Genomic DNA, 26,173 nt, shown 5'->3' with positions numbered 1-26,173 from the left:
CGATCAGACGGCTGATAATCGTTGCGTGTGTACGATGCATTACTTTGACCTAATCGGTCCTTTCTTCCTAAGGTGTTTTCTGGTTTCTATTTACATAAAGACATTGTACTGCCTTCTCTCTGTCCTAAGCTCAAGCATCCCAAGGAAATTGCTTTGCATTCTTTGGATGTGGTTCTGGCAATTAGTTTACCTGGCGGCTACTGAATCTTTGAGGAAATCATACTTTTTATCCTTACCGAAGGACCTCAAAGGATTGGCTGCGTCGGCTGTGACCATATCCAGATGGATCAGGCAGACGGTGGTTCAGGCTTATTCACTGAAGGGTCAGGTTCCTCCTTTCCCAGTGAAGGCTTATTCTACTAGAGCGCTGAGTCTCTCTTGGGCTTTTCACCATTAGGCATCGGTGATGCAAGTTTGCTAGGCAGCAACTTGGTTGTCAGTGCACACGTTTTACAAAATTCTACAAGATAGATGTGTTGGCATCTTTGGATGCCTCTTTTGGCCGCAATGTTTTGCAGGCTGCTGTTTAAAAGAGCAAATTTTGTCTCTGAGGGTGTATGTTTTTTCTAGGTGAGCTCCAGTTCCTGGTTGAGCTCCTTGTTACCTGGTTGGCTAAGTTTTTAGCCTTTGGGGAATTACGTTCTTTGTATTTTTTCCCCACCCCTCATGAAAATACTACATTGGGACGTCCCAATGGCTAAGAAGATATGAAGCTGTGTCTGTCAATGAACGATAGAGAAAACTGGATTTTTGACTTACCGTAAAATCCTTTTCTCTGAAGTTAATTGACAGACGCAGCATCCGCCCCTCTAATTATGAGAGGAATAGGGTTGTTGTCTTCTAAACACTGCTTGCAACAAAACTGAGGGCTATAGCAGAGTGTGTGTGTGGGGTTATGTCTGCAGGGACAGCCCCGTAAGCGTGGTGAAAGCTTTTTCCTTCCTAGTGTCCTATTCCTGATGGGAGGAGCATAACCCAATGGCTAAGAAGATATTAAGCTGCCTCTGTCAATGAACTTCAGAGAAAAGGATTTTACGGTAAGTCAAAAATCCAGTTTTTCACGTTGTCATTGGGCATTGTTTGTTGAATTTTGAGGAAAATATTGAATTTCATCCATTTTGAAATGAGGCTGTAACATAACATGTGGAAAAAGTAAAGTGCTGTGAATACTTTCACTGCAATGTAACACACTTGAATAGTTTTAAAACGCCACCTTAAAACTTGAGCTTGCCATGGATTGATCACAATTTGGAAAGGTTCAGCAGGGACCAGTCAAATTCCCATCTCTGGCTATTCCCGTTTTGTGAAAAGTTGAGCTAATGATAAACTTCTCAAGAACGTCGGAAAATGTTTTTCCATCTGCGCTTATCAATGTATTCTGACAGCAGGGAGGATTCCTCCATCCACCTCGAATGCGTGAATAGGAGATTCTGTTGTGTGTGTTTTTCTTATTTTTTTTGATCAGCCAGCTAGCGGATGGATCCACAAATCCTTCTATGGCCACGCTTTGGTATGACTTCACATACAGTAGATCTACAGGATATGCTGAATAAAACAATTACACGTCTTTATATCATTCTGCTTTTTTGTTTAAGGCATTTGCTCAGAATGTGTTGTCCAAGGCAGATGTGATTCAAGCAACAGGTGATGCAGTTTGTATATTCCGAGAACTGCAATGCCTTACTCCACGTGGTCGTTATGACATCCGAATCTACCCCTCCTTCCTTCACCTGCATGGAAAAACATTTGACTATAAAATTCCGTACACAACAGTTCTACGTCTCTTCCTTCTTCCACACAAGGATCAAAGACAGATGTTCTTTGTGGTAAGATGCTTTCAGTGCCTTTTATTCAACATAATTTTCCCTCTTGAACTGATGATAAAAATAAAGACAGGATTGTTGCGCTTTGTTGCTAAAAGTGAAAATCAAATTATTCAAACACCAAAAAGTGTAATAAACAAAGTCCACTTCATGCTAAAGTAAAGCTTGAAATAAATCTTGACGCCTTGTGAATCCATCACCAATAATGGTAATAGCTGCGTACCAGAAAACGGGACCCAACATAATAGGAGGTCCATTTTGCCCATTGTATCTCAGAGAAACTCCAAGTAATCCACATTAAGCGACCAAGAACCACTTGAATGCACAGCGGGGTCCATGTAAAACTTTCAGTCTCGCTCAGCCAATGTCACAATGTAGTGTAAGCACAAAGTCTCCTAATGTAACACTTTTTTTTTTTTTTTTTTTTTATAAAACAAAAGTACTCACATTGTATCAAACAAGTAGGCAAATCCGAGAAACATACACGCAGCTACCTCTAGTGCATGTGATGTCAGCAGCTGATATTACTGTTGGTGATGGGTTCAAAAGGTGTCATGGAAAATCTCAAGTTTCACTTTAGCATGAAGAGGACTTTTACACTTTTTGGTGTTTTGGGTAATTTGATTTTCACTTTTATTTAAAGGGACAGCTCAACAATTCTGGGTTATAATTTGTGGTGGATCTGTAGCTGGATGATTTTGAGTGCAGCTGTTTTACACCATTTGGTGAATAATTTTATGTGCAAAAAGTGTCGTTTTTCACATTCATTAATAGAAAAGAAATTATGCCAGGTGAACCGGACTTTTACAAACCATTTGTTTTTATAGCTGCACTCTAAGGGAAAAAAACACCAACTAGATAGTTAAATGGAAAAAAAAATCTACACATTGTTACATTTTAGTTCTATATAGAGATATATATATATATATATATATATATATATATATATATATATATATATATATATATACACACACACACACATCGCAGGCTTTCTCAAAGGGGGTGTGTATGTATGTGTGTATATGTATGTATATATATATATATATATATATATATATATATATATATATATATATATATATATATATATATATATATATATATTCATGCCTATATTTATCATATATCCTTATCTGATAATAAAATTTATATTTTTCATCTTCTATGACTATTGTATTCAACCTCATATAAAGTCCCGTTTAGGGCCACCTCTCTGTTTTCGCATAATTTAGGGATGGAGGTGTTTACAATTGCAAGTGCTAGACCATTCCCTTTTACTATACTATATATATATATATATATATATATATATATATATATATATATATATATATATATATATATATATCTATATCTCAATCAATAGAAACACCAAACTAAAATTTGACGGCCATGCCATAGAGCCTATATTGATATAGTCAAAAATGTACACCGCTTATGTGCAGAGAAATTCTCGGCTAGCTTGCTGTCAGCATGGTTGCTGAACAGTGTGTTTCCTTTATATGAACATATTCCTTTTTTTTTTTTTTTTTTTTATTCCTTCTATTTGACAAGTAGCTCTAACCAGAGATTCTTGGTAGCTATGTGTTTTTTGAACCTTGTGTGTCTTGCACTTATGGTTTATTGGTATTTTTTTTTCTTTTGGGGGCCTGTGAGCTCCTTCTCTCTGCGCATACGCTGTGTACATTTTTGACAATATCAATATAGGCTCTATGGCATGGGCGTTGAATTTTAATTTGGGGGTTCTATTGAGTGTGTGTGTGTGTGTGTGTGTGTGTGTGTGTGTGTGTGTGTGTGTGTGTGTGTGTGTGTGTGTGTGTGTGTGTGTGTGTATATATGTATATATATATATTTCTCTTACGTCCTCCGACAGTCGCCGCCTCCTCTAAGTCATCACTATTGGGTATTGTCTTCCTATCAGTAGGAATAGCTAGGCATAGTTACATAGTTAGTGAGGTTGAAAAAAGACATCAGTCCATCCAGTTCAACCTATGATGTGTGTGTGTTTGCTTTTAACCGTACATCGTATACCCCTGTATGTTGTGGTCTCTAAGGTGCCCATCTACTAGTTTTTTGAAACTATCAATGCTCCCTGCTGATACGACTGCTTGTGGAAGAGAATTCCACATCCTTACCGCTCTTACAGTGAAGAACCCCTTACGCACTTTAGGGTTAAACCCGCCTTTCCTCTAGTTTTAGTGAGTGGCCACGTGTCTTATTGTATCTCCTTTCTCGGAATAGTTTGTTCCTTATGCTAGGGTCGCCAGTACAGTATTTGTACATTGATATCATATCCCCCCTCAATCGTCTCTTCTCCAGAGAGAATAGGTTCAGTGCTTGTAGCCTATCCTCATAGCTGATGTCCTCCATTCCCCCTAATCATTTTTGTTGCCCTTCTCTGGACTTTCTCCAGTTCCAGCACATCCTTCCTGAGGACCGGTGCCCAGAACTGGACAGCATACTCCAGATGTGGCCGGACCAGAGTCTTGTAGAGCGGGAGAATAATCTCTTTATTTCTGGAGTGAATCCCCTTTTTTATACATCCCAGTATTCTGTTGGCTCTGCTTGCAGCGGCTTGGCATTGTATGCCACTGCCAAGCCTGTTGTCTACCAGTACCCCCAAGTCCTTTTCCATCCTAGACTCACCCAGAGGTTCCCCCCCTAGTGAGTAGCTTGCTTTCTGGTTTCTGGCTCCCAGGTGCATTACTTTACATTTTTCAACATTAGACTTTTCAGGCATATAGACTTAGTCAAAAGACAAAAGGCATTAGCATATACACACCCATGGGGGCTGTCCCATCTGGTCAATACCCCCCCTGCATCACCACTCCCAACTCAGTTTTAATCTGCCTAGCGTCCGGAATAGTCAGGCTACCTTGTGCTGGGGCTTCAGTCTCAGCCTTCCTAATCTTTTATTTGATTTTCTTTGAAAATGTAATTTTTTTCTCTTGCTTTACTAGCTGTTTATTTTGTCAGCTTCTAGTGTTAGTCTTCTCTTCGGATGAAGATGGATCATGCGGTGCTGGGATTCGGACTGACCGCCCTGGTTCTCCAGGGCAGAAGGGTCAGATGGACCCCCAGCCCGCCATCGAGCGTTCAGCTATGGTTTGCCCTGGCATTACGAACGACCCATCCCTGTTTGCTGCAGGGATGCAGCCGTGAGGTGGCTACCTCACAGGACTCGTCTGCGGTGCTGCAGCGTCATGTCCCTGGCTCACGGCACTCCCTGTCAGATGAGGACAGAGGTTTATCCGTGCATAGAGGCTCCCCCACGCCATCGGGTACAGGTAAGTACTTTTCTGTGTGTGGCCTCTGTTTGGGGTGGCAGTCTGTGTTGCTGTGTGTCCCCATGTCTGTGCCTGTGTGACTCCCTGTGCGATCCCTGCGGGGTTCGTTTGTGCAGATCTGTATGTTTGCCGGGGGTCCCGGTCCCTGTGTCACCTTAGGTGCATGTTAGGGGTGCAGACTTTTGTGCTTGTGTGGCGGCCGCAGCGGGGAAAGATTTGCACGGTCCGCCATCTTTATTGTGGGCACACGTGTATAGCTCCTCTGGGGTGATTGTACGTGTAATTTTGGCGCCATCCGCCGCCATTTTGTGGGCGGTGGAACGATCGGTCTGACCGCATGTCGGCGGCCATTTTGGCGTAGCCTCCAATGCATTCCTATGGGGCAGCCATTTTCCCGGGGTCTGGCATATAGTCCAGCCCTCTCCAGCAGCACTTCCTTTCCATCAGCAGCAAGGACACTGGTAGCAACGCTCTGCGGGCTCTGCAGGTTATCGCTCTCAATTTCCCTCTGTATATTGCTTCTGGCTCGGTTTCTTTTCTCCTTTGGGGGTCTTTCATAGCTGTGACAGTAGCGGTGGGCTGCGCACGCCGCAGAGCTCTTTAAGGGGACAGTACACCGTTTTTGCACTGTAGTTTTTTTTCTGATAACTTGAGCCATGGATTCTCAGGAAAGCAAGATTCCTCCAGCTTTAGTGGGGGGCCCCAGTTCTCCTGTGGCCCCGCTGCGACCCGATCTGGCTGCTGTAGTAGCGACTTTGGTGGCAAATATGGAAATGCTGATGTCTGAACGGGCTGCGAGAAAGAGGCCCAGGTTGTCTCTCTCTTCTGATTCAGATGGGGATATGGCTGCTGCTGCTGCGAGCGTGCCCTTTTCAGGGTCCCGCTCATCCTTAGACCCCCCGGGGTCTGAGGGGGAGGCTGAACTGGAGGGTGTTGATACATCCTCCCCAAGGTCGCCTGAAGAACGGGCGACCATGGATGAGTTAATTGTTTCTGTAAAAGAAACCTTACATTTGGAGGATGAGCCCAGTCCTCCGGGTGTTGTCCTCATTTGGGACGCACAGGACCCGCAAGTCTGCGCAGGTTTTTCCATGCCCAGCGGAATTTCATTACACTGTTAATGAGGTGTGGCGCACGTTGAAACGTCCATTCCTGGTACCTAGTCGGTTCAAATTGCTTTATCCTTTTGCGCCGGCTACGGAATCACGATGGTGTGTGCCTCCACAGGTGGACCACACTGTGGCCGTGTTGAACAAGGCTACCTTGGTTCCTACTGAGGATACCCCGGTTTTCCGGGATCCCACGGACTGGCGGTTGGAGTCTCTAGCCCGCCATTCCTATAAGGTGGCGGGTTCATTGCTCAAACCCATTTTCGCGTCCGTTCTGGTGGCTCAGGCGGTGGCTGATTGGACTAAGATGCTTAGAGGCAATCTCGTGTCTGATGACGTGCCGCCTGCCCGGCTGGAAATGGTGGACCAGATCCACCAAGGAGTCATGTATTTGTGTGATGCAGCCTTGAATGAGGCCCCCCTTAGTGGCTCGCCTTGTCGCAGTACTTAACAGGCGACTGATATGGCTGAAGAGCTGGTCGGCCGACCAGTCCTCACGGAAAACAGTTGCTGATTTTACCTATGCTGGCTCTCGCCTTTTTGGCGAGGCGTTGGATACCCTGGTGAAAGGCGTCACGGGGGGGGGGGCAAGAGCACTATGCTGCCCCAGAACCCGAAGAACAAGTCTTTCCGAGGCAAGCGGGGTTCTGCGCCTAGATCCACTCAGCCACTCAGGGGTCTTTTCGTGCCTTTCGGAACCAATCCAAGGGCAAGCCCTTCAAGGCCCAGGGCAACCAGAAGAAGCCCTGGGCGGGTAAGCAGAAGCCCGGCAATGCCGGCTCGGCGGGACAATCCGCCTCTGCCTGAAGGGGCGCCCTCACCCATTTCGGGGGTGGGGGGACGTCTGCGCGGTTTCCTCCAACCTTGGCTGCTCCGGATATCGGACAGGTGGGTTCAGGAAATCGTTCGATCAGGTTACAAGATCGAGTTCCTTTCCCGGCCGGCGGACAGGTTTTTTCCCTCCAATCTTCATCTGCTTCCGGGGCGTCTGCAGGAATTGCATCAAGCTGTGCATGACCTGCTTGCTCAGAAAGTGATTGTCCCGGTACCTCATCAGGACATGTTTCGGGGGTTCTATCCGTCCTTGTCACTCAGGACCTGTATGCGGGGCCTGGGGTTGATGGTGTCGGCCTTCGAGGCGATTCCCTTTGCTCAGTTCCACACACGGGCTCTCCAGATGGAGATCCTGGCCAGGTGGGACAGACTTCCTCAGTCCTTGGATCTGGAGATCTCCCTGAGTCGCCAGACCAGATTGGCTCTTCTATGGTGGATCCAGTCCCTGTCGGTGGCGGAAGGCTAGTCCTTCCGTCCGTTGGTGTGGCCAGTGGTTGCCACGGATGCCAGCCTGTCCAGCTGGGGTGGAGTCATGGGCAACCTGTCTGCCCAGGGCACTTGGTCGGAGGAGGAGTCCTCCCTCCTGATAAATGTGCTGGAACTGCGAGCGATAAAACTCTCTTCCAGTGGTCGGGCCGTCTTCGGGGCCTGCCTGTTCGCGTACAGACGGACAATGCTGCCGCGGTGGCTTACATCAACCACCAGGGGGGCACCAGGAGTGCTCGTGCGGCACGGGAGGTGACTGACATTCTGTCTTGGGCCGAGACTCATGTCCCGGCGATCTCGGCAGTTCACATTCCAGGTGTGGAAAATTGGCAGGCCGACTATCTGAGCCGCCAGACCCTGGACCAGGGGGAATGGTCCCTTCACCTGGAGGTCTTTCAGATGCTGTGTGCGAGATGGGGATCCCCAGATGTGGATCTGTTCGCATCCCGGCTAAACCGAAAGGTGGACAGATTAGTGGCAAGAACGCGCGATCCGTTGGCGAACGCCTCGGATGCGTTGGTGGCCCCTTGGCATCAGTATCATCTGATGTACGCCTTTCCTCCGATTCAGTTAATATCCCGGTTCCTTCGCAGATTGGCCTCGGAACCGCGCATGGTGATTTTGGTGGCACCGGACTGGCCACGCCGGTCCTGGTACGCCGACATTGTTCACCTGGCAGTGGCACCTTCGTGGCGCCTGCCTCTGCGGGAAGATCTCCTGTCTCAAGGTCCGATCTTCCATCCTGCTTTACAGTCGCTGGCTTTAACGGCCTGGCTGTTGAGACCCAGGTCTTGAAGGACAAGGGTCTATCCCCTGAGGTTATCCCTACCCTGATTAAGGCTAGGAAATCCTCCTCTGGTAAGATCTATTACCGTACCTGGAAAGCCTATTTCACCTGGTGTGAGTCCAGGGGGTTCTCCCCTCGTTCTTACTCGGTGTCGAGAATCTTGGCTTTCCTCCAGTCTGGAGTGGATCAGCGCCTGGCGCTGGCCACGATAAAGGGCCAGGTGTCCGCACTGGCTGTCGTTTTCCAACGCCCTGTGGCGTCTCATTCCTTGGTGTGCACCTTCATTCAAGGTGTGCAACATTTGGCTCCTCCCAGGAAGGAGCCCTTACCTCCGTGGGACTTGAACTTGGTTCTGTCCGCTTTGCAGCGTGCCCCCTTTGAAAATATCAGGGAGATATCGTTGCCTCTGCTGTCGAAGAAGGTTGCCTTTCTGGTGGTGATCACTTCGGCTCGCAGGGTGTCGGAGCTGGCGGCGTTGTCTTGCCGCTCCCCTTACTTGATAATTCACAAGGATAAGGTGGTTTTGCGACCACCCCCATCCTTCCTTCCCAAGGTGATCTCTGAATATCACCTTAATGAGGACATTGTCCTGCCTTCGCTTTGTACGAAGCCTAAACATCCAAAGGAGATTGCTTTGCATTCCTTGGATGTTGTCAGGGCGATCAGAGTTTACCTGTCGTCTACAGAGTCCTTTCGGAAGACGGATTCCCTCTTTGTCCTTCCTGAGGGACCTCGGAAGGGCATGGCTGCGTCAGCAGCGACTATTGCCAAATGGATCAGACAGACCATTGAGCAGGCTTACGCCTTGAAGGAACGGGTTCCGCCTTTTCCTGTTAAGGCGCACTCTACCAGGTCTTTGAGTACTTCCTGGGCCTATTGGCATCGGGCCTCAGTGGCCTAGGTGTGCAAGGCGGCGACTTGGTCGTCGGTGTACACTTTTTCCAATTTCTACAAAGTAGACGTTCTGGCATCAGCTGATGCTTCTTTTGGCCGCAAAGTTCTCTGCGGAGTACAGTGCGGCTGTGCCATGAATTTTTCTCTGGGTCCCTGGCTGTTGGCATTTGCTTTCCTGGGCTGTTGCTCCTGTTGAGCATTGTTTTTTTCTGTTGCCCAGTTGGTTCTTACGGTGCATGTAAGATTCCTTTCTCTGATGTGGGTACTGTGTTGCCTTTTCTACGGTTGCGTCTCCCACCCCTCATGTCTATACTGCTTTGTGACATCCCAGTAGTGATGACTTAGAGGAGGCGGCGACTGTCTGAGGACGTAAGAGAAAACTGAATTTTTGTAAAATCTTACCTGTAAAATTCCTTTCTCTGAGTCCTCCGACAGTCGCCGCCCCTCTTTTGGGGTTCTTATTACCTACTGCTATACTACCAAACTGAGTTGGGAGTGGTGATGCAGGGGGGGGGTATTGACCAGATGGGACAGCCCCCATGGGTGTGTATATGCTAATGCCTTTTGTCTTTTGACTAAGTCTATATGCCTAGCTATTCCTACGGATAGGAAGACAATACCCAATAGTGATGACTTAGAGGAGGCGGCGACTGTCGGAAGACTCAGAGAAAGGAATTTTACAGGTAAGATTTTACAAAAATTCCGTATATGTGTATGTGTATGTGTGTATGTATATGTGTGTATATGTATGTGTATGTGTGTATGTATATGTGTGTATGTATATGTGTGTATATGTATATAAATATATGTGTGTGTATGTATATGTGTATATGTATATAAATATATATGTGTGTGTGTGTGTATATGTGTATATGTATATAAATATATGTGTGTGTGTATATTTGAGAGCTTGCAACACATCTGGTTCCTGAGGAAGCCCAAAGTGTGGGTGAAACGTGTCGATCCATCGCAATACAGGGTGTGCTGCAATACACCTTCTAGATACTATATTCTCATATGTTTTACTATCTTGCCTTCAATAAAATTTTATATTTTTATTATCTGTATTTTATCTAATTGATACTCTTGGGCACACTAAAATCCCCATCCACCTCGTCCATAGATTTTTTCTGTTATATACACGTGGGTGCCTGACAGTCAGTGCTGTGCATTTTCAAAGTGATTTAATTTTCAGAGACATTAAACAGGCAGGAGGCGATATGTTGTCTTTGCACCACCTAATTTAACCCCTTAAATGCCATTTTGCAACCATGTGCATTACAGCGGTTGTGGGGCGGGTCTATTCACTTGAATAGGGATCCGTTTTTTGGCGTGAAGCAAGACATCGCAGCCACAGCACATGTAAACCTCTTTCTGCTGCATTTGTAGTTTGGTGGAGGGGGTGGTAAAATGCAGCAGAAAGAGGTTTACATGTGCTGTGGCTGCGATGTCTTGCTTCACGCCAAAAAACGGATCCCTATTCATTTTTTTTTTTTTTTTAAACATCTCCCCAATCGCAAGTGTTAATGACCTCCTGAGTTTTTTTTTTTTTTTTTCCTCCTCTGTACAAATGGTTCTTAAATTTGCCAGGCTCTTGCCCTGCTACTTCTAAAATTCCGAGAGCCTTGGTTATCTTTGTGACTGCAAGATTGTTCCAATTTTGACCTCTGCTGGCTAAGTATGACAGAGAGGGATTTTGGAGTGTCTCATTCACCATCAGTTCTTTCAGGTATTTGTACAATGCTTGTTTTAGTTGGCTGGTATACACACCCACACAGATTGAAATGTAATGACTACAACAAATTCACTTTTTTTTTTTTTTTTCCTCTATGCAGATAAGTCTGGACCCTCCCATTAAACAAGGGCAAACTCGTTACCACTTTCTAATCCTACTTTTCTCCAAAGATGAAGAAATTAGTTTGACCCTCAACATGAACGAGTAAGCAATGCAATTACAAATGCTTACATCTTTAGGTATTCTCTGCTCTCATTTTACCCTCACCTTATTCTTCACTGGTATCTTCTGTCTTTCGTTTTCCTCAAGAGAAACCTTTACTGTTCCAAACTCTTAGATTGACCTAGAATCCGGCTTATCCTTCAAACAGTATGAAACCCCTCCACACAGAAGGAAGAAACAGGCAGAGCTGTGCTGTAACTAGACGAGCTCTCTGCTAATCTATCTCTGTGCACTTATCCTGACACAAATTCCCAACTGCTTTTATCTCCTGTGTTGGAGAACTTGTCAGAAGTTATCATGCTGATAACAGAGGAATGGCAAAAAGACACTGGACTTCAGAGAGCGCGAAGTAAACCCTACAGATATATGTGCCCAGGTCAAATTTCATGAATGGGGTTTACATCCACTTTAGGACCTCATGTTTAAAGGTCAAAATCACACAAGGGGCATCATATGGATTCAGTGTAACAGCCACCCTGCAAAGTAAAGCTAATGCCCCCCCCCCCGTAATATGGTGCACAATTCATGAGGAGAGGACAACACCCATATTGCAAACCAGTATAAGTAAAATATTATATTTATTTAATAGAACACTGGGTACTCAAAGGGCAGCTCTACTTTTGTAGGGGAAAAAATTGCAAATATAGAAAAAACAATATAGTGTATACAATTTCAACGCATGTCATATTGTAATTGAATGTTATTAAAGATTAACTTTCCTTTTCAATCTGCAGTCGTTGTAATTTTCTGAAAATGCAATGCAATATGGCTACCTGGAGTTGTTTTGTACACAGAATGTGTACTGAACTTCCCCCGGGATTATCATTTTCTGCTTGTGTGATTGGCTCACTGATTTTCCCAGAAGTCTGCCTAAAGATACAAGTCAGATTTCAGGCATCCCCAGCAACACAAATGTCATTTTTGGTGAGATACTCCCCATAGGAACACTTCTAAAGGGATACAGGCCCAGCGGCTTTCCTCAATATTGCTCTGCAGTGCATACCTGATTGATACTTATGAAACCACTCGCATTAGACTCAATTAGTACAGGGGCACAGAGGAACAAATTAGGATTTCTTCAGAATAATAAAAAGTAGGAATCTGCAACAAAGGTTGTTATAATCCTTGCAATGTACATAGATCACCCAGAGGGGAATGTTCTTTTTTTGAGGAAAAAAAAAATATATATATATTTTTTTTTTTTTTCGGAATAAAGGTTTTAACTACAGTATATGAATAATAGTTGATCATTGTAGGCATCCCAGTCTGCGTTAAACAATTTGTCTCAACCTTCAAACTGCCGCTTTTGATAAGACAGCTTGGACTGTTAAAGGTTTGTTCAAAAATGAGTATTGGGGCTCATTCACATGAACATGCATGCATTTTCTGAAAGAGAGGTTCTTACTGGTAGAGCTAGAAGATCCTGTGTAAAATACACATCTAAAATACTTGCGTTTGTGTATAAAATCTGTACCTGTGTCCTACTTTTTTTGGTGCGCAACTGAATGCAGCACACATTTTTCGTATGTAGACACCACTGTGAACGGGCTCATTTATTACTATAGTGCTTTGTTTAGGGGGTACAAAACTGTCTGCTGTACGTCTCTAAATGCAGCACTTTTCTGCCTGTAAATAAGCTATTATTGGTTAGATTCTGGTAAAAATTAAATAAACGCCTGAGCATTCTAGGTCCCTTAAAGCGGCATTATGGTCAGTTCACATTGGCACGATGTGGGAACCCAGCAAATCCACTGCGGGGTGAGGGGGCTGCAATTTGCGATGTCGCCCTGGATACTGCTCCTGTATTGGGTTTCGGCAGGTCTGATCAGGCGGATCAGACTTCAAAGAAGGCCTTGACGGATCTAACTTTTCAAGGAGATCCCCTGTTTGGGGCTACCCTGGATGACGTTATCGATGGCCTCACAGGGGTAAGAGTACCTCTCCCGCAGGCTAACGAGTAAGGACCCTCGTCGCAGGCGGGGTCCCTCCTTTTCAGCCCACAAGAAGTTTTTTCGTCCCTCAGGGTCAGTCGATAAGGCAAAGCCCTTCAAGACTCCCTCGGGTGGGTCTAAGCGGCCCTGGTCTGGCAAACACAAATCTAGTTTCTCCATACCTGAGGACAAGACCACTTCGTCCTGAAGGTGCGCCCTCAAGCATATCTGGGGTGGGGGGGACGTCTTTGCCAGTTCCCGGACCTGTGGCTCTCCCGGATAGAAGACAAATGGGTTCAAGAGGTCATACGGTCTGGTTTCATGATCGAGTTCTGATCGTCCCACCAGGGAGGTTTTTTCCTTCCAATGTGCGACTGTCCCTTGATCGCTTATAGGCTCTCTTTGGGGCAATACAGGACCTGGTACAACCGGGAGTAATAGTTCCCGTTCCTTGTGCGGAATGTTTTCAGGGCTTTTCTTCGAACCTGTTTACGGTCCCCAGGAAGGAGGGCAAAGTGCGTCCAATCCTGGACCTGAAGGCACTGAATTGCTTCGTGTGAGTTCAAAAATTTAAGATGGAATCAGTTTGCATGATGGTGGCTTCCCTACATCGGGGGGGATTTCCTGGCCTCCATAGACATCGAAGATGCCTACCTTCACATCCCAATATGTGCAAGTCAACGATGGTCTCTCCGTTTTGCCGTGGGAGAGGATCGCTATCAGTTTGTGGTGTTACCCTTTGGTCTCGCCTCTGCTCCTTGGGTCTTCACAAAGGTGTTGGCTCTGGTCCTGGCGCTGGCGGGGGATATCGGTCCTGGGTTACCTGGGCGATCTGCTTCTCTGTGCAGAATCTCCCTCGGTGCTGGTGACAATTTTGGAGATCACCATGAGAACTCCGAAATCATCCCTGAACCCTTCAATGAGACTGGACTATCTAGGCCTGACTTTGGACTCATCCTCCGGCAGGGTATTTCTTCCTCTGGAAAAACTCCAGACCGCGGTTCAGCTGTTGCTGTCCAGCAAATGGTCGTCCCTTCGGACTTGTTTGGGAGTTCTGGAACTGATGGTGTCGTCCTTCGAGGCGGATCCCTTTGCTCAGTTCAACACGAGGATCCTCCAGAAGGAAATCCTTCTCAAATGGAACAAGAATCCAACTTCCCTGGACAAACAAATCCAGCTGAGCCAGGTGACCAGGGGGTCCCTGATTTGGTGGCTTTGGTCCCAGATGTTCAAGCAAGGGAAATCCTTCCTCCCTGTATATTGGACAATTGGCACCATGGATGCCTGTCTGCCTGGGTAGGGAGGGGTTCTCGGCAGGTTTTCTGCTCAAGGAGTCTGGTCCCTGGAAGAGTCCAGGTTACCGATCAATGTTCTGGAGCTAAGGGCGATCAGGCTTTGCCTAGTCCACTGGACAGAGCACCTGCAGGGTTGTCTAGTGCTCATTCAATCAGACAATGCCTGGGGCCGTGGCTTATGTCAATCACCAAGGGCGCACTAAAAGTGGCCTTGGAAGTGGCAGGCATCCGTCGATGGGCGAACGCTTTGTTCCAGCTCTCTCTGCTGTTCACATTCCAGGAGTGGATAATTGGCAGGCGGATTACCTCAGCTGACAGGCCTTGGATGCAGGGGAATGGTCTCTCCATCCAGGGGTGTTCCAGCAGTTGTGTCTTCGTTGGGGCACACCAGATGTAAATCTGTTGGCGTCTCACATCAACCGGAAAGTGCAGAGGTTTGTGGCCCACTCCTGAGACCCTCTGGCAGACGCCACAGACGCGCTGGTGGCCCCGTGGGGTCAGTATCAGCTGATGTATGCCTTTCCTCCTCTCAAGTTGCTGCCAAGACTTCTTTGCAGGGTCGAGGCAGAAGGGATTCCGGTCATTCTTGTGGCTCCGGACTGGCCTCGCCGAGCTTGGTATGCCGACCTGGTCAGGCTAGTCCTAAACGCTCCTTTTGAGACTTCCTCTCAGCGAGGATCTACTGTGTCAGAGGCCAATCCTTCCTTCCATCCTGCTTTACGGTCGCTGGCTTTGATGGCTTGGCTGTTGAAAGCCAGGTGCTGAAGGACAAGGGGTTGTCTGCTTCAGTGATCCCCACTTTGCTTAAAACAAGGAAAGCGACTTCTAGGAAGATCCATCATTGTGCGTGGAAAGCGTATATGTGAGGTGGTGTGAGTCTCTTGGGGCTCCCCCTCGCTCTTGCTCGGTGGCTCGGATATTGGCCTTCCTTCAACGGGGAGTTGATCAAAGGTTGGCCTTGAGTTACTATCAAGGGTCAAGTCTCGGCCTTGTCACTTTTCTTCCAAAGGCCATTAGCCACCCATTCCCTGGTGCGTAACTTTATCCAGGGGGTGCGACACTTGGTACCTCTGATGCGGCCTCCTTGGGACTTTATTTGGTGCTGTCGGTTCTCCAGAAACTGCCTTTTGAAAATATTCGGGAGATTCCCCAGAAGGTGGCCTTCATGGTGGCTATTACTTCTGCACGCAGGATGTCTGAACTGGCGGCATTGTCCTGTTCTCCCTATCTGGTGGTTCACCAGGATAAAGTGGTACTTCGTCCGGATCCATCCATCCTTCCGCAGGTGGTTTCCAGTTTTCACTTGAGGGCATTGTGCTACCCTCCTTGTTTCCTAAGCCAAAACATCCTAAGGAATTTGCACTGCATACTCTGGATGTGGTTCGGTCAATCAGGGTGTACTTGACGACTACCGAGTCTTTTCGGAAGTCAGATTTGCTTGTTGTATTCACGGATGGCCCTAAAAGTGCTGCCTGCATCTGCTGTGAGATGGATCAGACAGACGCTGGTGTGAGCCTATTCATTTAAAGGTCAGGTTCCTCCTTTTGCTGTTAAGGCACATTATACTAGGGCGCTTAGTGCTTCCTGGGCTTTTTGCCTTCAGGCATCTGTGCTTCAGGTTTGCAAGGCGGCTACCTGGTCGTCTGTTCACACCTTCACTAAATTTTATAAGGTGGATGTGCTGGAATTAGCAAATGCCTCTTTTGGCCACAAAATTTTGCAGGCTGCTGTTTAAGGGGGATCTTAGTAGGGATCAACTGATATCAGTTTTTCGTTACCAATACCGAAATTTTGGCCATCGCATATTGGTATCGGCTGATATGGGCCGATATTTTGTACTTTAAAAAGAAAAATGGTCTATTTTTCAAAACATTAAAACTGTTTTTATTGAAGGCAAAAGAAACCTGGTACAGTAACATGCAGTAGAAAGATTAGGTACATGCCGTGATATAACAAGTCACAGTAAAATATAAAACTACAGCATATAACATTCAAGGAACAGGTAACAATGTGATGCGCATAAGAGATCGACCCGGCGTCCCGACTGAGAAGCAGGAAGGGCACGTACAAACTGAAGGTGTGGCCGAGGTCACAATGCGTGGATGGGCCCCCTCATAGAAGGGGTCTCAACCAAAACAAAGGTATAACACTTAATGAGATATGCCAGGGGCCGAGTGGGGAGGGGGGGCTGGGTAGGCAGGGTTGGGATGAAATCAGGGTAGGTAGGAGAGGGTCATGGGGGGGGGGGGGGGAAGTAACAGCAGGTAACCGGAGGAAGCCTCGAACCCCCCCAGGGGCCCAAGTGGGGAAAGAGGGGCCGGTAAGGAGGACTTCCCAATCAGGTGAGTACAAGGCTGTCGTCAAGGCCTGGTGGTAGGCAATGGTCAATCCAGGGCCGCCAGAGCCGTTCATAGGGGGTCAGTTTATCCAACAAAATCGCTTCCGTTTTAGCATGTAGCATTGCTTGGGTAATTCTGTGTAGCATGGCCAGATGACAGAGCGTGGGGGTTTTCCATGCTCTCGCGATGGTTTGCTTAGCAGCAGTCGTGACATAGAGGTAGAGTTTGAATTGACGGTGGGTAAGGTTAGGTGGCTTGCGATTCAGGAGAGCTGATGCCGGGTCAGGGGCAAGAGAGGTGCCAAACATGGTAGACAGGGTATCGTGTACTTTTGGACCAGAAGGCTCGTACCACAGGGCATTCCCACCAGATATGTGCGTGGGTACCTGGGGAGTCGCATCCCCGGAAGCAACGGGGGGAGTACTGAGGTACATATTTAGAGATCCTAGTGGGAACCAAATACCATCTGGTAAGGACCTTGTAATTGGTTTTGAGTGCTACAATATTCGGGGATGCCGATTTGGTAGCCTGCCAAATTTGTATCCAGTCCTCATCGTTAAGCGTGATATGCAGGTCTCGTTCCCATTTGGCTGTGTATGTGGGCGGGGTGGTCTCCTGAGCAGACAGGAGGTGGGCATAGAGGTCAGAGAGGAGCCCTTGTCTGTGAGGGTCAGTATTGCATGCGCGATCAAATGTCGAGAAGGTGGTGGTGTTCTCTCTAACCGGAGTAGCTTGTGTAAAGAAATGTTTGAGTTGTAGGTAGCGGAATATTTCCCCAGATGGGAGATTGAGTTTCTTGCAGGGTAGGGAATGGGTAGAAGGTGCGCGGAGTGAAGAATTGATGGGCCCGTATCAGACCAGCACTAGTCCAGGCGGAGAAGGAGGTCCGAGAGGACCAGGCCGGGTAGAAGGATGGATTGCGGAGAAAAGAAAGTAGGGTTATGAGGTGATTGCAGGTGGAAGCGTCGGCTAAGTCTATCCCAGATAGTCAAGCTATGTTTCGTGATTGGGTTAGTAATACTCCATGCTACAGAGCAGGTTGGCCACAGATAACGGATCACTTTCCACTGCTTCAAGGGACACCCACATCAGAATTTCCTTTGTGGCGTGGTATTTAGGGAGCTGAGCCAGTTGTGCTGCGTAATATTTGGCGAAATGTGGTTCACCCAGCCCGCCGCGAATACGTGGGCGGTATAGCGTCTGTCTCGGTAGGCGAGGCTTAGAGTTGCTCCAAATGAAGTCCAAGGCTCGTTTCTGTAAGATGCGTAAGTAGTAGGCCAGCACCTGTATGGGGAGTACCCGAAAGAGGTACAAGATTTTGGGTAAAATGGACATCTTAAGCACTGTGATTTTCCCCATCCAAGATAGGGGCAGGGAGGACCATTTAGACATGAGGTTCGATAGTGTAGACAGCATGTGGGGGTAATTAGCGGAATAGAGTCCAGCAGAATAAAGACCATTTTTGACACAAATCTGGTACTGAACATCTTAATTTTTGTTTAATGGCTGGCTGTCACCCCGTTGGGGGTGGGTGGCTGGCTGTCTTGCATCCCGTTGGGGGTGGGTGGCTAGCTGCCTTGCCCCCTGTGGTTGGTGGGTGGCTGTCTTTCACCCTGTGGTGGGTGGGTGGCTGGCTGGCACCCTGTGGTGGGTGGGTGGCTGGTATTGGGCCTGTGGGTGTGGCTGGCTGGCATCGGGCTGCTGTGGGTGGGTGTATGGTTGTCATACACTCCCGAGAGACTAGTCCCGACTCCAGACGAGGTTGTCCAGCTTTTATTTATGTAAAATCTTTATCACCAAGAGAACAAAACTGTTGCTGTAACTCCTTATGTTGGTGTATCTAAATCTGCTAGTACATCTAACACTCCCCGACGACTGACAATGCTACTTTGAAAGGTGCCTCTGTTGCTCTTTCATCCAGAGTGTAGGCAGTCTAATACGGTAGGTTTGTTACTGGCCAGGCTACCAGTTGAAAACCGAGGGGGGAAAAAAAACCTTTAAAAAAAAAAAAAAACTAATTCAGCCACCACATCAAATACAGCCACCACATCAAATAATTGGTAAGCTGCAATATTTTACATTTCATTTTGAGTTTAATATCGCTTATGACCTGTGACATGTCAGTAAGGTCTTAATGCAAGATGTCTCATAATTACTGTTCTAAAATATTTTGGCAAAGTCTAGTAATTTGAGTATAATTGTCACCAACCTTTTTTTTTCCTTGCCTAATTTAAACTATTTTTGGCCTCCAGGGAGGAGGTTGAGAAGCGTTTTGAAGGAAAGTTGAAGAAGAACATGTCTGGTTGTCTGTATGAGATGGTTAGTCGTGTCATGAAGGCACTGGTAAACCGAAAGATCACTGTACCTGGAAACTTTCAAGGGTGAGTTTTTTGGAAAATGGTGTATTTTATGAACAATTGTAAAATAAATGGAGCAGTATTTTATTGTCCATCAAGAGACAGGACACAGAGATATAGTAAATTATAGAGGTGTGTGGTTATATGCAGCTTCCCTCAGGAGGTGAACACTTAAAATTGAAAAAACACTGAAGGCCCATCTTCTCTAACCCTGCCCTTAACATAACAGGTATGCCTCATGCTTTCACCTCCCCTCCATAGGGGATAATCTGTCTAATTTACTATTTTTTTTTTTTCAGAATATTTGAATACTGCCAGAATGTTTTATCTCTTCAAGACTTTTAACAAGGTGCTTTAACAGGTCTCTACACAGCAGCTGGGGGGATCAACTTATCCTTGGAAAAGCCTTGGAGGCCATTCCTTGACCTGCTAAAGCAAAGATTGCAGGGCTTGCCTTGAATGTGATCTTTGGGCACTGGTCTCTGCTAGTGCTGCTTTCTGAACCTTGCGTCCTATGTCAGTTAGCTACAGAGCACTCTACAGGCTTAGAGCAGTTGGCACAGCCTCTGGTGTGACCTGGTATCTAAAGACCCATTCTGTGAGCAAGGCCATGGTACAACTCTGGTGTACCCAGACTCTGGTGTCTCCCTAAAGCTCCTCTATAAGCGCGGCGATGGGTGCTTTCCAGACCTGTGGGTAGTGGTCAGGAGCTACCTAAATGTTACAGCAGTAATGCATCCTTCTGTGTAACCCAGTCTCTATTATTTTCCAGTGACATTTACTTCAAGAAATAGTGAAGCCTCTCTAGTTTTTTTGCATTTGAATGCTGACAGACCTGAGTTCATTAGGCAAAAAGAGCACTCTCGATATTTGGAGCAGTGGTCCTGCCAGTAATAACTTGCATGACCTGATGGCATTTAGTATGTATTCATTAGATATTTCACTTTTCCATGGTCATGACATGTGTCCAAAATTTCTGACCATGTACTCAGTCACTAGATGTCAGTTAGATTGGGCACTATATGACGACTAAATACATCCAGAAAAAAATGTTCACCCCCTACGAGAATCATTGATGAGTCCTTTCCAGGGAAAAGCAGTCATTAAGAAGTGATCTGTGCTTTTAGTAGCATATTTACAAAAAAGCGCACACATGCAAATGACTATCAAATATAAAGGCAATCAATGAATGAATAAAAATGGGGATTTAGTCCCACCATATGGCCATATCATGCTCAAGCCCACCACTACGTCAAAGTACCCCATTATCAGTGGGTCCTACACTATCCATATAAAAAAGGATGAAATCAACTTCTCAAACCCTTGGAGATATTTACTCCTAACTGGGAGAGATGTGCGACTGCACTATGAGGGACTGCTAGTCAATGGACACTAATAGAGTACAGGTGTGGGAGGGTGGGGTGCTCAACCTCAGAGTCTGGTCAGACCGAATACATTAAAAAAAAAAAGGAGCTGGGGGAGCACACCCTGAACATGCATTTCTAAAGCTGGTGCAGCTATAGACCAAGAGACATGCATGTCAGACTGTGCTTTTAGTAGACCTTTCCGTATGTCTTAAACATCTTCCTATAGCTAAAGAAGATGTTCATAATATTCTGTTGCCAGAAATTTTGACTCTCTGAAAGGCTCTGTATACTCGCAAGGCCAGCTATTGGTGCTTCTTTATGCAGCTAGTTAGAATAGGGCAATGAACAACCAACACGATCCTTCTTTCCTGGAGTGTCTTTTTTGTTTTCATGCCCTAGAATTTATGACTCTGTTTTCCAGAATAACTCTGATTTCTATTCATATGTCCTCACCCCTTCAGCGCTTTCTGCAGTTTGCAGTAGGAGACAATCTCCAAGTTTGTTGCACTGCCTTTTGGCCTATCCTCTACTCTGAATCATCATATTGGTACTTGTACTTCTTTCTCTTTTTAAGATCTCAGGTTACCTAGATTACCTTATTTTGAAGGGCTCCTCTCCCTTCAGGCCTTATTCTAAACCCAGTTCATGCAATAGTCTTCCTTCCAGAAATAAAATTGCTTTTACTTTGGATGTGACGCCTCTTTGAAATTCTCCAGTAATGTACTGGGTCTAATGGTGGCCTCCTCCTTCAAGGCTGTCCCATTTGCCTAATTTCATTTGAGACCTCTCCAACAAAACATCTTGTTGGCATGGAAAAAGCATGCCCTTTTTTTTTTTTTGACCTGCACATGCTCCTATCCAGCCAAGCAAGTACCCCCTAGATTGGTTGATTTCCATCCCAGCCTTGACAATGGGAAAGTTGTTTGTCATATCTTTTTCTATTCAGCTGGGGGAGTATTCAAATACCTCAGTCCAGGGAACATGGTCACCAGAGTAAACCAATCTCCCCATTAACTTCTTGGGGCTGAGAGCGATCAACATTTCTGTGTACCAATGGCCCTTCATTCTTCAGAGACATCCCTTTGAGAGTGCAATCAAACAATGCCACAGCTGTGGTCTACATCAGTCACCAAGGGGGCACCAGGAGTCATGCAGCTTTAAAGAAAGCAAGCCAGATAATCTCATGGATGGAGAAGTGATGCCCACATCTCAGGAAGTCAACATTCAGAAAGTGGATTGCCTCTGTCGTCACCATCTGAACCAGGGGGAATGAGCCCTTCACCCTGACATCTTCAGCCTGATCTGTAAAGAGATGGGAAACTCTGGACTTTAGATATCCTGGCCTCCATGTTCAACCACAAGGTTACCTCTTGAGGCCAAGACCAAAGATTATCTAGCAATGACATCAGAAGCTCTGATAATTCCCTGTACGCCGTTTAGGTCAATCTATGCCTTTCCTCCAGTGCAAATTCTGCCTTGCAAACTAAAGCTGGAGAAGAGCCTGGTGGATCTCATCGCTCCAAACTGGCCCAAAGGAACCTGTTACACAGACATACTCTGACTTCTAGGGGGCAATCCCTGGCCTGCTCCTTTTTCGTCTTCCTCATTTACTCGCTTAAATGGCATGGCTGTTGAAGTCCAGGTCTGAGTTTCATTCCACTTGGAAAAGCCACTTCCAGAAAGATCTATTATACCTGGAGATCCTGTTTTGAGCACAGGCACTTCAATCCCAGAGATTACTCTGTGCCTCACATTCTGGCCTTCCTACAATCAGAATTTGGCCTTTTAAGTATTCTACATAGTTAGTCAGGTTGAAAAACGACACAAGTACATCTGGCTCAACCAATAAAAAAACAAAAAGCGGAAAGAAAAAAAAACAGTAATGAAAACCCAACCATAACAATCCCATATACACAAACCTATACCTGCAGTTGATCCAGAGGAAGGCGAAAAAAACCCAGCAAAGCATGATCCAATTTGCTACAGCAGGGGAAAAAAATTCCTTCCTGATCCCCCAAGAGGCAATTTGATATTCGCTCTAAATAATTCAAAGTGTCTCAGGTCAGACATGCTTTACAGCACCCTGTGCTTTATTTATAGCTTAAGCAGGTTTTACCTGCCTTGCAGAAATCATCCTTTTAGCCCAACAGGGAAATTCTTTTGGATGACTATTCCTGTAACAACTTAGGTGGCTATCTGTCAGGTGTGTGTGAGCTCGGGTTGTTATATAAAGAGCCCTTTTTTATTCTTCACAAGGACAATTTAGCTTTCCATCCAACACCCTCCTTTCATACTTCCTACGGTAGTATCAGCCCTCCACCTCAATGAAGACAAAGTCCTTCTCACTTTGTGCTCTATTCCAAAGCACCCAAAGAAGATTGCTTTTAACTGCCTGAATACAATCACAGCCATTAGTCTGCTCTATCCAGAAGACAGACTCCCTATTCATTCTACCCACAGGACATTCCCTTTCCACCATTGCTAGATGGACAAAGCAACTCCACTCAAGAACTTACACTCTGAAAGGCAAGGCTCCTCCTACACTATTGTGCGCTCACTCTACCAAATTGCTGGGATTTTCCTGGGCATTCCAACATCAATCCTGTGTTGCCTAGATTTGTAAGACCGCCACCTGGTTCCCTATTTGATCTTTTCAAAGTTCTACCAGGTGGTTGCCTAATCTGCTGATGCAGCTCTCAGCGGCAAGATTTTTGCCACGGCACCCCAAAGTTAGGGTTGTTGACCCTTGTTCTTGGTCCTGTTGTCACCATTCTGTTTTCCTTGTTGTTGCCCTCTCTTTTCTCTTTTGCTTTGTGGTAACATTCCAGGGTCTATAAATATTCAATATATGTCCTGTACTGTACGATTAAGATAAAAAGTATTTTGACATGCCTGTAAATTCCATATTTTTGCGTATAGGACAAAGGCCACCCTCCCTCCTATTCCTGGGTTATTCTGTACATCTTGCTACAAAACAGAGGACTCATGAATTGGGGCAGAGTTATAGGGGGAATGCCCAGGAGCCGTGTCCTGAAAAGCTTTTCTGGTATCTAATCACTATAATGTACCATCCTATAACCTGTGTCCTATACTGTACTTCACGATACAGAATTTACAAGCAAGTCAAAATTCCTTTTACTTTCATTAGATAACTGTTGTGTGTTGTAATATACTGTAGAGGTATTGGCTACATACAGTAAGAGGTGCTGTGTTCTGGTACAAATACAGGCAACTTCCCATCTGTTGCTGTAAAAGGAAACAAAGAATTAAATCATGTCAGGCTGAGTGCTTCTTCACTGCGCAGAAGCCTTGTATTTTTATCATTTGATTACGAGGCTTGCTCTGTCAGAGGTGGTAATTGTGAGGTCATCATGTCACCTTGGCCAGTAAGAGGAAGCGTTGTATTCATTGTTTCTTAAGCTCCGGCAGTAGGCATGAAGTAGCATTGCTTACTGTATTTAGCTAATGCTGCACACAAAGCGTGCACACACAAGAGTGCATTGTTATGTAATGGAAGTAGTTTACAAAACAAACTAAAGTGATATTAAGGGCTCTTTCACACGGCCGCTGCGCTTGTCCGCAAATCATCCTATTTTCTCAGAAACGTCTTCCAGGGCAGCCCATGAGACCTTAGGGCTCCTCCCCCAGGGACAGGAAACACATTCCAAAATTTAAATAAAAGGTGGTCCCTTCAGTCCTCACCTTCAGTATTTAGTGTTTCCTCCGGACAGGGGGTAACATGTTCCTGGAACTGAAGCTCCCGGTCTCCTGGACTGTCCACGGAAAGACTTGGAAAGAATGCATCTCCTCCTGCCCATAGCGGTACCCCTTAAGTGCCGCAATAGGGGCTGACCGCTGTCTCCTGTTCTCTTGGCCACACCGGCAGGACTGCGGATGTTGTCTGGTGGAACGCTGGGGAGTCCGCTCCGTTTCTGGCGGGGTCCTTGGAGCAGCAGTTGCTGTGTACCCGTGACCCGCCGACTTCAAAGAAATTTGAAGTTGGCGCCAAAACGGAGTGGGCGGAACTCAACAGGAAGTGACAGTGTTGCTTCCGGCGCAGTGACGACATCCGCGGGCGCCAGGAAACCCTCGTTCCAGTTTCCGGAGGCGCGAACAGAGAAGACAAATGGGCGACCGATGTTAGGTGAAACAGCACAGGCTGGGACCACCATACAGAGCGATGGACCCCACGGCAGCAACCGCACAGGCGGCAGAAGTCGGCTCTGGCATCTGCACCTCTCAGGTAAACAAGGGGGGATATATATACCCTATTTGCAGATACCTGTTAGGAACTCCGTTTTTCCTTCCCTTCCTCTATTTTGCCTGTAAAGGGTCGGGTAAAAGAGAGCACTATTTTTTGCTGAATAAGCTGGAGCTTTAGTCATAGCTGTTATGCCAATAAGCTGCACAGTATGTTTTGTTGACCTTTTTCTTTTCTTCTTCTCATTTGTTACCTCTTCGTGCCTTAATGTTGTTGATGCTCTACCTCTGGTAATGTTGGGCCGTTGTGGACGGGGGCGGGGACACCAGGGTTGGGGGGGGTGGGGGGGGGCGCTTTCCGGGTTGGTGCGGGCCTACGGCCACCCCCGGACCATTGATGAGGAATCTGGGCGGGGCCGGGGTTGGCGCCGGCCGGGTTGGGTCCTCCTATCGCCCTCCCCTCCCATTGGCTCTTGGATTGAACACACGGCTGTAATGTGACTTGCATTGCTCCTTGATACGAATAGAGCATCTTGTGTTATGTATGTTATTTTCGATGCACATGTTCTTTGTTGTACTCTGCAATATTCAATAAAAACCTATTGAAATTAAAAGAAAGCACTATTTCCTTTTTCTGTCCACGAGGTGGAAGGGGAAAAGCGGGGGGGGGGGGGGGGCACAAAATCCCTAAATTAAAAATGTGTTTTTGTTTCCTATCTTTAGACCAAGGCTCAGGACAAAAATCCAACCACAGCCCCCCAAAAAAATGTGCAGTATGCGGAGCAAAATTAAGTTCCTCTTGGAACAAAACAGTGTGCCGTGCATGCATAGAGAATCTGGTCAGGGATGACCCAAGATCTCTACCCAGAGGATGCTGTCCTCATTGAGAGATGAACTGACAAATACTTTCAGTTCATTTAGAACTCTCATAGAAAAGATGCAGGCACCAACCCAGATCCCCACCCAAGTTCAGATCCCTACATCTCTGACCAAGCCAACACAAGGCTTTGAGGAGGAAGAATCAGAGTCTTCCCACTCCTCTGCGGAGGGATCCGGGTCAGGGCAGGAACCTAAAGAAAGTAATTCTTATGGTAACTCCAATTTCAAACTGAGCTTGGAGGATGTGGATGATCTACTCAAAGCAGTATATGTCACTTTAGAGATTGAGGAGAAGGTGCAGCTCTCTAAACATGACCTTATGTACGCCAGCCATAAGTGACAAGCTAGAGTCTTCCCTGTGCATAGCTCCCTGTTGGATACAATTAAACAGGAATGGAATTCACCTGATAAGAAACCTTTTTTTCCCAGAAACTTGAAAAGAAGGTATCCATTTGACGACAGTAAGGAGCAGCCTTGGAACAAAATCCCCAAATTGGATGCTCCTCTTGCCAGAATATCCAAGGGAACAGACTTGGCATTTGAGGACTCAGGGTCACTAAAGGACCCTATGGATAAGAAGACTGACACCATGTTACGCAGGGTTTGGGAAGCCTCTATTATGAGT

The 26,173-nt window shown here is 46.3% G+C and overlaps 1 protein-coding gene across 1 annotated transcript in view; it reads left to right on the top strand.

Annotated features, from left to right (window-relative positions):
* The window catches only part of SSRP1 (structure specific recognition protein 1), a 135,194-nt gene that overhangs the window by 45,392 nt on the left and 63,629 nt on the right, over positions 1–26,173 (top strand). The window contains exons 5-7 of the mRNA XM_082269205.1: positions 1,596–1,826; positions 11,059–11,162; positions 18,998–19,126. Of these exons, the coding sequence (XP_082125331.1) occupies positions 1,596–1,826; positions 11,059–11,162; positions 18,998–19,126 (464 nt within the window). The remainder of the gene's footprint in view (positions 1–1,595; positions 1,827–11,058; positions 11,163–18,997; positions 19,127–26,173) is intronic.

This window comes from Pelophylax lessonae (genome assembly GCF_965119305.1).
Source record: "Pelophylax lessonae genome assembly, chromosome: 9".
Classification (NCBI taxonomy): Eukaryota; Metazoa; Chordata; class Amphibia; order Anura; family Ranidae; genus Pelophylax; species Pelophylax lessonae.
This window is presented reverse-complemented; position numbering and strand designations above follow the sequence as displayed.